The sequence below is a fragment of the Oncorhynchus gorbuscha genome, linkage group LG09 (assembly GCF_021184085.1).
Source record: "Oncorhynchus gorbuscha isolate QuinsamMale2020 ecotype Even-year linkage group LG09, OgorEven_v1.0, whole genome shotgun sequence".
NCBI lineage: Eukaryota > Metazoa > Chordata > Actinopteri > Salmoniformes > Salmonidae > Oncorhynchus > Oncorhynchus gorbuscha.
This window is the reverse complement of record NC_060181.1, coordinates 39,613,282-39,626,245: the sequence shown is the minus strand read 5'-3', so window position 1 is coordinate 39,626,245 and position 12,964 is coordinate 39,613,282. Positions and strand designations below refer to the sequence as shown.

Below are 12,964 nucleotides of genomic sequence, written 5' to 3'. Positions count from 1 at the left end.
TTAAATGAATGCAATAATGCAACATGCATTGTCATTTTTACACCGTGGATATCACGTAATCTGAAATATGAATAGAAATGAGCCAAACAGAGGGAATGTTAGCACTTGCTATTTACTGCTTATTTCAGGTATTAGCCAACTGTTTATGTATAGGAGTAATCATGTATGCTTGTTCAATATTGGTATTACCACTGCTATTGTATGTCTTGTGCCTAACTCTCCTAGAATAGAACCATTTTGGCTAAACTGTGGACTAAGAAAATGTCATCCATTGATCAGCTTGCTCTCTTCTTCTCATTGCAGTGTCAATTGAGAAATAAAGAAGTCGAAGACATTTGTAAAGGGCAAAGAACCAAAAAGAACTTCAAACCTGGATTACATCATCATCACTCTTGGCCAGGTGGAACAACTAAGGGGGATGTTCTACCCTGTTTTGATCCAGAGGGTGTTTGCTAATTACAACGGTCTTTCTACATTCCTTTTTTAGTTTTCTTTCTTTTTTTTTGGGGGGGGGGGGATTTTGGACCTTCATTTGCATAGACTGTTTTTCAAAATACGCATTTTTAATTAGTCTCCCTAACACATAAAATACACATTTCAGATCCCTATTACATCAGAATAGCATTGAAGCCCATTGCATACATGAACGCAAAACATATCAATTAAAAAGTAGTTAGAACCACGTTGTGGAGAGTTGTTAAACGTACATTCCTTTTCCGACATCAGTGTTAAAAATAAAAATCTGCTCCGATAATCTTTCAGATTTGAATGAATAGTGCATTATTGGTCCAAAGTGCTTTTTAAACTAATCTTTAATGGATGGCCTGCATTTGTTGGTAGTGCATTAGCTGGAACATGGTAAGCAGTGCTAACTCACAAATTTACTCGGGCTCTGACAGCACAGCCCCAGAGCGATCAATCGAACTGGGCTTTGACTGACTGATGTGCAACACAAGTCACATATAACAAGATACATTGACCTTGCTGCTATTCTGTCGCTCATTTGCTTATCCATCGCTCCTCGATTTTCTTTCTTATTTTCTGTCAGAATCTCTCCAGCATTCTCCCATACAGCGCATGTAGGCAACGCCACATTAAACAATTTGAAAAGCCCCCTTTTCCTTTTAACCCGAATGATATTCAAACCTTTGTTCTCTTTTTTTTCTCAAAACATGCAACACAGCCCCTGAGCGTATTGATGTTGTCTATCAAAAGAGATAAACTTGAACACGTACTAAAGAATCAATGAAGCCATATTAGACGTGCCATACTATGACCAAACATTTTAAAATATCATCTCACTAAGTTGAAGATTTCTTTGTACTGACAACACCTCATATATTGACTTTCAACTATAGGCGCGCTCATACATTCAGGGATACAGTGAAGAGATTATATGATACTAGGATACCATATCCATTTGATTTACAAGAAAATAGCTTATAAAGCTATTCACATTAGATTGTTCTACGTTTCTTTCTTAGGTCACAATTACTATGTATCTGTAGTCATCAGCCCAGGTTAGGTTAGGCTGAAAAGTGACCGTTCGTAGTGTACATTTCCTCCACATATTCTGCATTGAACGAATGAATCCAGACATTTTCATGTCTGTTCTGTGGGCAGAGCCGCGCTGTCCTGCCAGAACCGGGCCCAAGCCCACCTTCGTTCTATTCTGTTGGGCCGAGTTAAACTCAGAGCAGAGACACTCACGCAAGGGGATCAAACGCACATAGATCCTTAGCCCCATTTCGTCCCTCCTTCCCTCTCTCACATTTTCCTAATTCATCAAACAATTGTTGTACTATCTCCGGCTGCCTTTATTCATTTGGTCCGTCACTCACTGTGTTATATCTTAGTTTTCCCTTTCTCACTAAGTTAGGTGTGAATTGTGTGGTCCCGGTCTGTATCAACTATATATGCTGCTCGGTCCAATTCTGCCGTACCCACATTCCCCGGACCTCATGACAGGCCTTTGTGATCGGTCCTTGTCTCATAGTGCAAACCTTGTAGACTTTCTGACCGCTGTATTTGAGTCCGAATTAAGAATCTCAAATCTCTCTGAATAATATTTCCTCAATTGACCACCCGACCTCTATTTCCTTTCCCTAAATATTTTAAGAGTTTATTTGTGAACAAATGGACAGTTCAGTGCAGAGGGAATGTCCCTAGCAAGCTAACGCTGTTAATAAACAGTACCAAATCTGTTCGAGAACATGTATTGATATGATGAAGTACAGACACCTAAAGCTGCCAGCAAAATTGTTTACAATTCACGCAAAGAGCTAGAAATGGATTTTGACTCAAGTGTTACAGAAAGGTTTGTGCGGTCAAATACCTACAACAGAAAACTGATGTGCCAATTCCAGTGATAATAGGACTAAGCGTAGGTGAAAAGTACTCAAATAAAAGTTAACGCTTAAAGTTTACAGAGTACACCTTCCCTTCAAAGAGGATTCGCTAGCTACATTATTCAGAACATTGTGCCATAGGTCAGTTGAGTTCAAACGACTCCGAAGGGTTTGAAACGTTTACACATTGATTTTTGTTTACAAGACAATACTGCCTATCACAAAGAAAGACAACCCCTACTTGCCATTTTAGTGAGGTCTGCACAGTAGAGACCACACAATTATCAAGAAACTCCCATCATTTCCCCTTACCATTCTGTAAAATAACACTTTGTTGACTGGTGTTTACAATCTATACATTTTCCAGCATCCTTATCATTCTGTGTGCTAAGTTGAAGTTGTCGAGACAAACTTCAAATAGTCCTTTCACAAGTATGGCTACAGTATAGGCCTAAAACATAGAAATATATAACCTCAGAGTTGATATAAGCTGCTTATGAACAACAATAGATTTGTATTGAGAGCTTGAGAGATATGTTTACATAAATACATAGACGTGACATGCCACACTTATTGCTTGAACAAACAAAAAAATCACTCAACTAAGTGAAAACCTCCACACTAGTGTATGTAATGTACATGGAAGCACTAACAAAGGATTAGTTTACTGTATTTAGGCTGAAGTCCTGAGTGTAAGCCTTTACATTTTTTACACTTAACACGTAAGTGAAATTCAAAGAAGGAAGGAGAGGAGAACACTATCCCTCTTGGAGGAGGACCTCCATATTTTAATTCTTGACGGGCCTTTTATTTTTTGAATTGGCTCAGAAACGCTGAAAAAATGAGGCCTAGAACCTACAAAAGGATGTTCAGCAACTCCCTCATATTTTCCCTTGTGTCCGGCCTCGTCCTTTCCGCCGTGACCATCACCACAGAGCGCCGCTCATCCTACGGCGGCCCCAGCGGCACCACCCTGTTCCTCCTCACCGGTTTTGGGAACAAACTGATGCCGCCGCCCCCGGGGGGGCCAAAGGTGGCGCCTAAAGCGGCTGAAATGGAGGACGCTCAGGACGGTGAGCCGAAAGAACCCGAAACGCTCCCAAAGCCCCTCCCCCAAACCAAGCTCCCTCAGAACATGACGGCAGCTGACGCCCTCAAACCTCCGCTGGGGGCCGCCCAGGTAGCGCCACCCCCCCGGCGCCTGGTGGATGTGGACGTGTGTCGGGCCTACTACGACGTCATGGGCCAGTTGGACAACACTTTCAACTGCTCCAAGGGGACCTACATCTACTGCTGCGGCACCTGCCACTACCGCTACTGTTGTGACCACCAGCGTAGCCGCCTGGACCAGAAGTCATGTAACAACTACAAGTCGCCCGGGTGGCTCGACACACCGCCGACGAACCCCCCGCCGCCGGGGAACCGGGGTGACCCAGACTCGGAGCAGCTGCAGCAGCAGAGCAACAGCACGGCGTACGTGATCGGCGGGGTGATCTCCGTCACCCTGGTGGTGGCCGTGGGCATCAAGGTGGCCTTCCACAAGATATCCCGACGACCCCGGAACAGAGACATCAACATGCCCAGGTGAGAAAAGAACGGACAAGTGTCTTTGAACAGAAGATCAGTAAGCAGTGTCTGAAAATGACCATACGGGTGTACGTGGATCTGTCAGTGGGCTGTAGTCTTAAATTCAGCACATTACTGAGTTTCACTAAGGTCACAAGCCACAGACCCAAAAGGGTGATGAAACTGAACCACATTCAACGAACAAGTAACACATTTACATACTACATCTTTTTAAAAATGTTATTCTACTGTCTCGCCCTTGTCTATGATTTTTCATTCCCCTCCTCTCTTCTCTCCTCTTTCTCCCAGAGCCCTGGTGGACATCCTACGGAGTCAGGCCAGCCCAGTCCAACAGGGGGAGAGGAACAACAGCACCGTCCTCACCACCGCCACCACCGGCGACATCCTCGGTCGTCCCCCCAAGAACCTTTACACCCCGGTGCTCCAGAGCAAAGACAACCGCAGTGAGTGACGCCACAGAAAGCATGGGACAATAACAACACTGTAATGACAATGTTATAACACTGTTGGTATAATAACACTCTTATAACACTGCTGTTACGTTGAAATACAGTAATAGCCTGTTTCAGATATATGAACCATGACGGTGATGATGGTGGAGAGCGGTGGCGGATGCAATAGCCTAGTAATGCTGACTGTATGGGGTCACGTTCAACATACTCGCACTCTTAAACACGCTTCATGTAATCCCACAGCACACACACCACCACACACGCATACGAGTGGCAGTACCATCAGTGTTCGCTGTGCTCTCTTGCAGTTGGCAACTTGCACCACAATTTTATCCAGGTGTCTGGTTCCAGTCCCAAACACTCGGCTACTATGGGTAAGCCGAACTAGCTAACGCAGCCGGCGGGTGTGTGAGTTGGCCTCATGAAACGTCTGTCTGGTGTTGTATATGTACCATTGGGTGTGTTTCCTTAACACAGTCGCTGTTGTCTTAACACAGTCGCTGTTGTCTTAACACAGTCGCTGTTGTCTTAACACAGTCGCCGTTGTCTTAACACAGTCGCCGTTGTCTTAACACAGTCGCTGTTGTCTTAACACAGTCGCTGTTGTCTTAACACAGTCGCTGTTGTCTTAACACAGTCGCTGTTGTCTTAACACAGTCGCTGTTGTCTTAACACAGTCGCTGTTGTCTTAACACAGTCGCTGTTGTCTTAACACAGTCGCCGTTTCACTGCTCCCACTCATTCTGTGTGTCACCCTCGCAAGTGTCTCAGCATGCACTATGTACTGTATCTGTTTGTGTTGTAAGCGTGCTTACTTACACTGTGGGCCTGGGCTTGAGTGTGTTACTGCACTTACCGAAGCCTGCGCGTGTTACTCCACAGTGGTCAATGTCTCCCGTGTGCTCGCTCAGTGGGTAGAAAGACATTATTGGCAGTCATTGCCCATTATTGTACATGGTCAGTGACCAAAGTGTGAGACACTCATCTTGGCTTGTTTTATATATTAGCTCAAGGGACCTTTGTAATACTCGTCCTAGAATGACTTGAAAACGTACAAATGACAAATTGGCAGCAGTTCTTTAAGACTAATAATTTGTGAGGAATTGGCACGTTTCGTCAATTGCATATGTACCTTTAAATGCAAGGCCATTTTAAATGTACTTATACATGTTGGCCCATTATTAATGTAGCTACCTACCTTATGTGTGTTAGGTCCTTGTAAAAGTACTCATATATATACAGTGCCTTCGGAAAGTATTCAAATCCCTTGACTTTTTCCACATTTTGCTACGTTACAGCATTATTCTAAAATGGATTAAATTAAAATAAAAAATCCTCAGCAATCTACACACAATACTCCATAATGACAAAGTCAAAACAGGTTGAGAAATTGTAGCTAATTTATTGAATATAAAAAACAGAAATACCTTTTTTACATAAGTATTCAGACCCTTTGCAATGAGACTCGAAATTGAACTCCGGTGCATCCTGTTTCCATTGATTGGAGTCCACCGGTGGTAAATTCAATTGATTGGTAATGATTTGGAAAGGCACACACCTGTCCATATAAGGTCCCACAGTTGACACTGCATGTCAGAGCAAAAACCAAGCCATGAGGATGAATTGCCCGTAGAGCTTCGAACCAGGATTGTGTCAAGGCACAGATCTGGGAAAAGGTACCAAAACATTTCTGCGGCTTTGAAGGACTCCAAGAACACAGTGGCCTCCATAATTCTTAAATGGAAGAAGTTTGGAACCACTAAGACTCTTCTTAGAGCTGGCTGCCTGGCAAAACTGAGCAATCAGGGGAAAGGGCCTTGGTCAGGGAGGTGACCAAGAACCCGATGGTCACTCTGACAGAGCTCTAGAGTTTCTCTGTGGCGATGGGAGAACCTTCCAGAAGGACAACCATCTCTGCAGCACTCCCTCAATCAGGCCTTTCCAAATCATGTCCATTCAATTCAATTTCCCACAAGTGGACTCCAATCAAGTTTTAGAAACATCTCAAGGATGATCAATGGAAACAGGATGCACCTGAGCTCAACTTCGAGTCTCATAGCAAAGGGTCTGAATACTTATGTAAATAAGGTATTTCTGTTGTTTGTTTGTTTTTCATAAATATCAAACAATTTCTAAAAACCTGTTTTTGCTTTGTCATTATGGCATATTGTGTGTAGATTGCTGAGGAGTTTATTTGATCTATTTTAGAACAAGGCCGTAACGTAACATAATAGTGAAAAAGTCAAAGGGTCTGAATACTTTCCGAAGGAACTCTATGTTAGGTCCTTAACTATATTATGTTAACATGTCATTCTAAATGTAGCCCTATATAATGTATGTGTTCGGTCTCTGGTTAATGTACTCATATATATTATGTTAACATGTCATTCTGAATGTAGCCCCATATACTGTATGTGTTAGATCCCTGGTTAATGTACTCATATATATTATGTTAACATGTCATTCTGAATGTAGCCCCATATACTGTATGTGTTAGATCCCTGGTTAATGTACTCATATATATTATGTTAACATGTCATTCTGAATGTAGCCCCATATACTGTATGTGTTAGATCCCTGGTTAATGTACTCATATGTATTATGTTAACATGTCATTCTAAATGTAGCCCTATGTACTGTATGTGTTAGGTCCCTGGTTGATGCTCTCCTATGTCTTCCTTCTCTTCCTCTTCCAGAGCGCGTGCCCCGCATGAACAACGCCCAGCTAGCCTCCACGGGGACCCTCCTCACCAGCAAGCACAACAACAGCTCCGGCCTGCACTTACATCCACAGCCCCCTTTCTCGCACTCCTTCCACAACCTGGCCCAGTTGCCCCCCTCCTACGAGGTGGCCATGAAACCTGAGATCAACCGCTACAGCTCCCTGAAGAAGCTCGGTGAGGAGGGGAGCGGTGGGGGAGGGGCAGTGGGGCGGGGGCCCGGAGAGAGGGCTGGATGTCTGGGTGGCAGCCGCTGCTGGGAGGAAGGCAACTGGAGGCGGTGGCTAGAGAGAGCTCCAGAGATGTGTGTGTGTGTGTGTGTGTGTGTGTGTGTGTGTGTGTGTGTGTGTGTGTGTGTGTGTGTGTGTGTGTGTGTGTGTGTGTGTGTGTGTGTGTGTGTGTGTGTGTGTGTGTGTGTGTGTGTGTGTGTGTGTGTGTGTGTGTGTGTGTGTGTGTGTGGAAGAAGGCATAACAGGCGAGAGGCAGCAGCCGAGGATGTGTGTCCGATGTATTACCTTTCGATGTGCCTTAATGTAGGCTGCTATAGTCTATAGAATGGGCCCCTGAAAGCTAGATTATATGGAGGATGCATTGGGGGATTGTCACGGTTGCCTAAAGGTCACATTTAAATTGGCTCTCAGGGAGCTCAGTCCAAGGAAAGTCTTCTAAGGGAGAGAAATGTTGAACACTTTGTTTCACCTAATAATAAATGAATTTCACTAACTGTCATTTCAACATTTCTTTCTTTCATCCTCCCTCTTTTTTTTTTTACTCAACCCCCACCCCTCCCAAAAAACAGAGAAAGATCTAGACGACTACTCTGGCTACCACACATCAAAGCGACGGCCTAACAACGCCCCTCCGTCATTCCACTCCTCCCAGCACCACCTCCACTGGGGCGGTGACTACACTCTCGGAGCCAGGGGCACCCTTCCCTTCCACTCCTCCCGGCCACGGATTCACGTGCCTACATCCACCCCCAACCCCTACCCTCTGCCAGCCCAGTCGTTGGGGTACCAGCCCGCCTTCGACAAGCCCCCGCGGAGGGTCATGTCCCAGGACCAGCTCCTGGCACTTGGTGAGGGCAACACCCTCTCCAGACTCTCCAAGAACCAGCAGCACCAGTACTACAAGGCTATGACCAAGAGCTCCACCTCACAGACGCTTCGCAAGTCCCACGAGAGGCTCCTAGTCTCGCCCGACCGTCTGGAGGAGAGGATGGGGGGCATGGGCATGCCAGGGTTGGGCGGTACGGTGGGTATGGGGGGCATGGGTGACTTTGTGGGGATGGGGGTCCCGACCATGGGATGCCTCAGCCACAAAGCCCAATCACAGCAGAACGTCTGCGTCACACCCTCGCTGGACCGCCATCACATGATCAAGATGAACTCCCACCCCACATCGGGCCACGAGCTGGAGATGAGCGTGGCGGGCCATCCGGCAGGAAGCTGGGGGGACCCTCATGGGCACGGATCAGGGGCCGGGGTAGGACCAGGGAGCGGGGCGGGGACCATCGGGGGCCACAACGCACGGAGGATGGCATTCGCCACCAAGAGGCAGAACACCATCGAACAGCTCCAATACATCCCTGGGGGAGGAGGAGGGGGAGGGGGCCAGACATTGAGAACGGCTAGTAAGAACGAGGTGACGGTGTGAGAGAGTAGAGACAACGGAGAAGGAGTGATGAAGGTCGCGTTGAGAATGTTCGAGCTGAAAGTGTTCACACAGAAAGAAGAGAATAAGGATTTGGGCATGATGGAGAGAAAGGTGAATAGAAGGAGAAACAAGAAGAGAGACATGGGCAAGCTGATGAGAGAGAGAGAAGGATATGACGAGGACAGTGCGTACCATCAACCGCCTCAGATGAGTGTGTTGAAGACCAGAGAAGGAAAGACGTGAGAGAAGAGTGGATGCCATTGTTACCTGTTGCTAGGAAACACAGACAAGGGCAATGATAGGAAGAAACCATTGAGAAAAATGGAATTATTAGAGAGAAGATTGAATGAAGCCCATTGATTTGATTCCTGTGAAAGAGAATATTCAACCATATTGTTGAGGAGGGAGAAAGAATAATGGCCATGTATAGAGCAAAAAATGAACAATTTAAAAAAGTTTTTTGTGCAATTGAAAAAGGATCCTAGGACATGAGGGCTTTTACTTGTGGATCCTGCTTGGGTCAAAATTATGAAATGGTTATTGAGTTTCTTGTCGTGAAACCTCTAGCTGACAGAGACAACAAACCTGTCTTTGAATCTGAACAGACGCAGATGTCAATGGAGTACAGAACAATGTGATGGTTGTTTGACTTTTGTAAAAAATACAGGACTGTAATTTTTTTGTTTTTTTGGTAAAAGAATAAAGCCCCGTTGGACAGTATGTATATTCTGTGTGTATATGCTATAGCCTGATGACTGAATGACTGACACTGAGTGGACATTTGAGTTGCCAATCGTCACTTTCCTCATTTTGATTGGAATACTTGACAATAGACAGATTTGGAGTACTGTTGCTAGATACCACAATCTAACACTACAGCCATAACTTAGTCTGCAGACATTTTGTATAAGGTCATGTATAAGTTAATCTCTTGATTATGGCTGGATTTTCTCAGTTATTATTATAATGATTTGACACAAACATCACTTTGCTGAATCACATTTGCACCCTCGCCAGATTGGCTGGCTGGTCGATGTGATGGCTGTCACTCCCAAAGAGACATAAGTCACTAATGAGCATTTCCACGGCAACGGTCAGTCCCTTCACAGCTCTGAGGTCAGTTTCCAAACTGTGGAGCTGATTCCAGTTACATTTATAGTCACACAGAAATTCTTTGACACTGTTATTCGACACACAATGTCAGTCATTGTTTTTAAGGAGATAAAGACCACCCGAAAGAGAAAAAAAAGGTGACAAATCTATTGACCACATAAGATGAGAATGAAAGCCTAGTGAAGTTGTGTTAAATTTGAGGGACACTGCCATACAAAGTGGCTAATGCAAAGGCTTTGTTTAGCCATACTTGCCCATGGGTGTGTCCCTTAAAACAATCCCCAAAACCAGTCAAGCTCCTGCTCCATTGATGATACTTTCTGAGCTGTTTACCACAGATTGTGAGGTAATAAATTGATTTGTCAGTAGTTCATATACACTACTCACAGTCTTCTCTGAATTCCACATATTATTACTGTTTCTGAAACTCCAGCTGTTGACAATATTTGGAGACAGGTTGGAAAGGGGGAACAGGGAACAATGGACGCTTAACACCAAGGGCTATTCTGAAAACTCTTTGTGTGTCTGTGGCCTGTACTTTGTTGGCTTTTTAATTGTTCTGTGTCAATATTGGAGACAGTTTGTGTAACACTGCAGAAATGACAGACATATTTTGTAAGTGTGAAGAAAACGGAGTCAATTCTGCAAAGCTACTTTGTGCCCTTGTGAGGTTGACATTGAGTGTGACAAAAAGCCAATCATACTATCATTTTTTACATTGCAGGGGTGGAGGTGGACATGTCATATTTTTGTACATTTGCAAACATTTGTAACATTCTTATTTTTGTGTGTGTTTCACAGTTATTTGGTTAAAAGATGGAAGATGTGGTTGTTACTGTCCATTTTTAAAAGGGTTGATTGAAAGGACAAGGAGATCATTGTATTTACTTCAAATCTTTGTTTAGTATTTCGGCTCTCCCCTTTAACTGTGAATGGATAAAGGCAAAAATTGATTGATGGAACTTTCAGACAACATTTTTAAAACTATGATATGTGTTTGTGTGTTTATAGTCATGATTATGTTTACTATAGATTTACTCTGATTTATTATTATGACCATGATTATTAGTTACCCCTATTGATTTTTTTATTCTCTGTGAAGCTCAATGTTTCCTGGATCTTGAATATTGAACCTCCTAATGGATTTTAACCTTTGTATTCTTGATGGAAAAAACCCTGATGCAATCAAAGTGAAAAGACAAACCGCATGAAGATGTCAAAGCCAGTGTTGATGATGTCATAGTGCTGACTTATGACGTCATGGCGTGTATGTCTAATGTACATGCGTCTGTATTTGCCGTGTGTGTATTTCAATGTCTTTTCAGGAATGATGAATCTCACATTTGATCTGACTTAGGATATTACAAGTAAGACAATTGTGTTTTTCAAAAAATCCACAAACTATTTAAAACCCAAGGCTATGATCTCATTATTCATATTGGCTTTTTGGATTCAAAAGCCTAATATCACAAAGGACATGCATCACAGCTTTCCTTGTTAAGCAACATTCACCAAAGCAAATGTAACAACAACAAAAAATGTTTCTCAAATTTCAAGTTGTAGAGCAAAAGCTATAAAATTACATTGTTAACATTTTTGGTAAAAAATGTGTGCATTTCGTTACAAGATTACATTTATGTAACCGGAATGTCACTCTTTTCAAGAACTTTACTCTTTATTGTAAAGAATGAGGATTTTGCTATAATAGTTTGGAGAATGTATTGTGGCTTGCCTTGTTGTTTGACATGATTATGGATAACCAGTTATAGGACTAGAATGGCCCGATGATTTTTACAGAGAGGAAACGTCAGATTCCATAACTAGAATCTTGTTAAACTAAAATGAAGAAAGGCTAAATATATTTGTCACACGAATATTCAATTATATTTTCAATGTATGTTTTTATTGTACATTTGGAGGTATACTGATGTTGTGATTATGTTTTAGTTGAGTACGTGCTCATTAATCTGTGTGCCTGCAAATGTACTGTTGATTTGTGTGTGTGTGTGTGTGTGTGTGTGTGTGTGTGTGTGTGTGTGTGTGTGTGTGTGTGTGTGTGTGTGTGTGTGTGTGTGTGTGTGTGTGTGTGTGTGTGTGTGTGTGTGTGTGTGGAGGTAAGAGGGAGGTTGTGGTATACAATGTTTGTTTTTGTGTGTGGCTCGTGGGGTGACAGTTAGTGGCGTGAGGTTTTTTAGATGGAAGGAGGTGCTTCATTGGCCCCTAATTGTATTGCGGTGTGAGGAGGAGGCGGGGCTACATTGTATCCCCCAAGTAATTTGGCATACCTCAGAAAAATGTATAGGGATTCATCTAATACATTATCCCCATGTCTGTTTCCAAGAATATTAAGTGAAGCTCTTACAAGCGTGCAACCCTTATTTTGGTTATTGGTCAATTCTCGCATTTGTAGAATCGTACTGTTCAATTGTTAATAACAATTAAAAAATATCCACAATGACTCATTTTTGTCCACTGGGTTATTGGTGTTGATCAAACTTTAGGACAGGTGAAACACAAGTTATGATTGTGATTGTTCGATTCAAATCACTTTGGCTTTTTGTCTTACGGTTGGACTGACTGATCAATGATGGATAGGAAACACATAAAGACAGACAGAAGATAAACAGGCAAACCGACAGGCAGATTGTCCCTCCCTTTACCCTTCCTAATCTCTGATCAGATATAAATGAGCAGGTGATGCTGCAGCTATATGGCGGTGCAGAGCCCTGTCTTTCAGTTAGGTCAGCAATCCTGTCCTAAAGTTAGGTCAGCAATCCTGTCCGAAAGTTAGGTCAGCAATCCTGTCCTAAAGTTAGGTCAGCAATCCTGTCCTAAAGTTAGGTCAGCAATCCTGTCCTAAAGTTAGGTCAGCAATCCTGTCCGAAAGTTAGGTCAGCAATCCTGTCCTAAAGTTAGGTCAGCAATTACAGGAGAGAAAATTAATTTTCAAACGTGCAATATGCTAAATGTACTGCTGTTCAACATAATTTAAATTAATTATATGTATCCATTGATTGTTAAATAATACAATTATTCAAATGCCTCACAAATTGAATAGCCCACAATTGACTTACCCATCATAACCCAA

At 43.1% G+C, this 12,964-nt stretch overlaps 1 protein-coding gene across 2 annotated transcripts; it reads left to right on the top strand.

Moving 5' to 3' along the window:
• The first annotated feature begins 530 nt into the window (after positions 1-530).
• On the top strand, positions 531-12,334 carry LOC124043579 (protein shisa-7-like). 2 transcript variants are annotated; one of them, XM_046362302.1, is made up of 5 exons: positions 531-3,932; positions 4,224-4,378; positions 4,696-4,761; positions 7,084-7,284; positions 7,907-12,334. In XM_046362302.1, the coding sequence occupies exons 1-5, from the start codon at positions 3,190-3,192 to the stop codon at positions 8,761-8,763; spliced, it is 2,022 nt and encodes a 673-aa protein (XP_046218258.1). In that variant the 5' UTR covers positions 531-3,189; the 3' UTR covers positions 8,764-12,334. The 2 variants fall into 2 exon arrangements, with proteins under 2 accessions (XP_046218258.1, XP_046218259.1); XM_046362303.1 differs by lacking the exon at positions 4,696-4,761.
• The last annotated feature ends 630 nt before the right edge of the window (positions 12,335-12,964 follow it).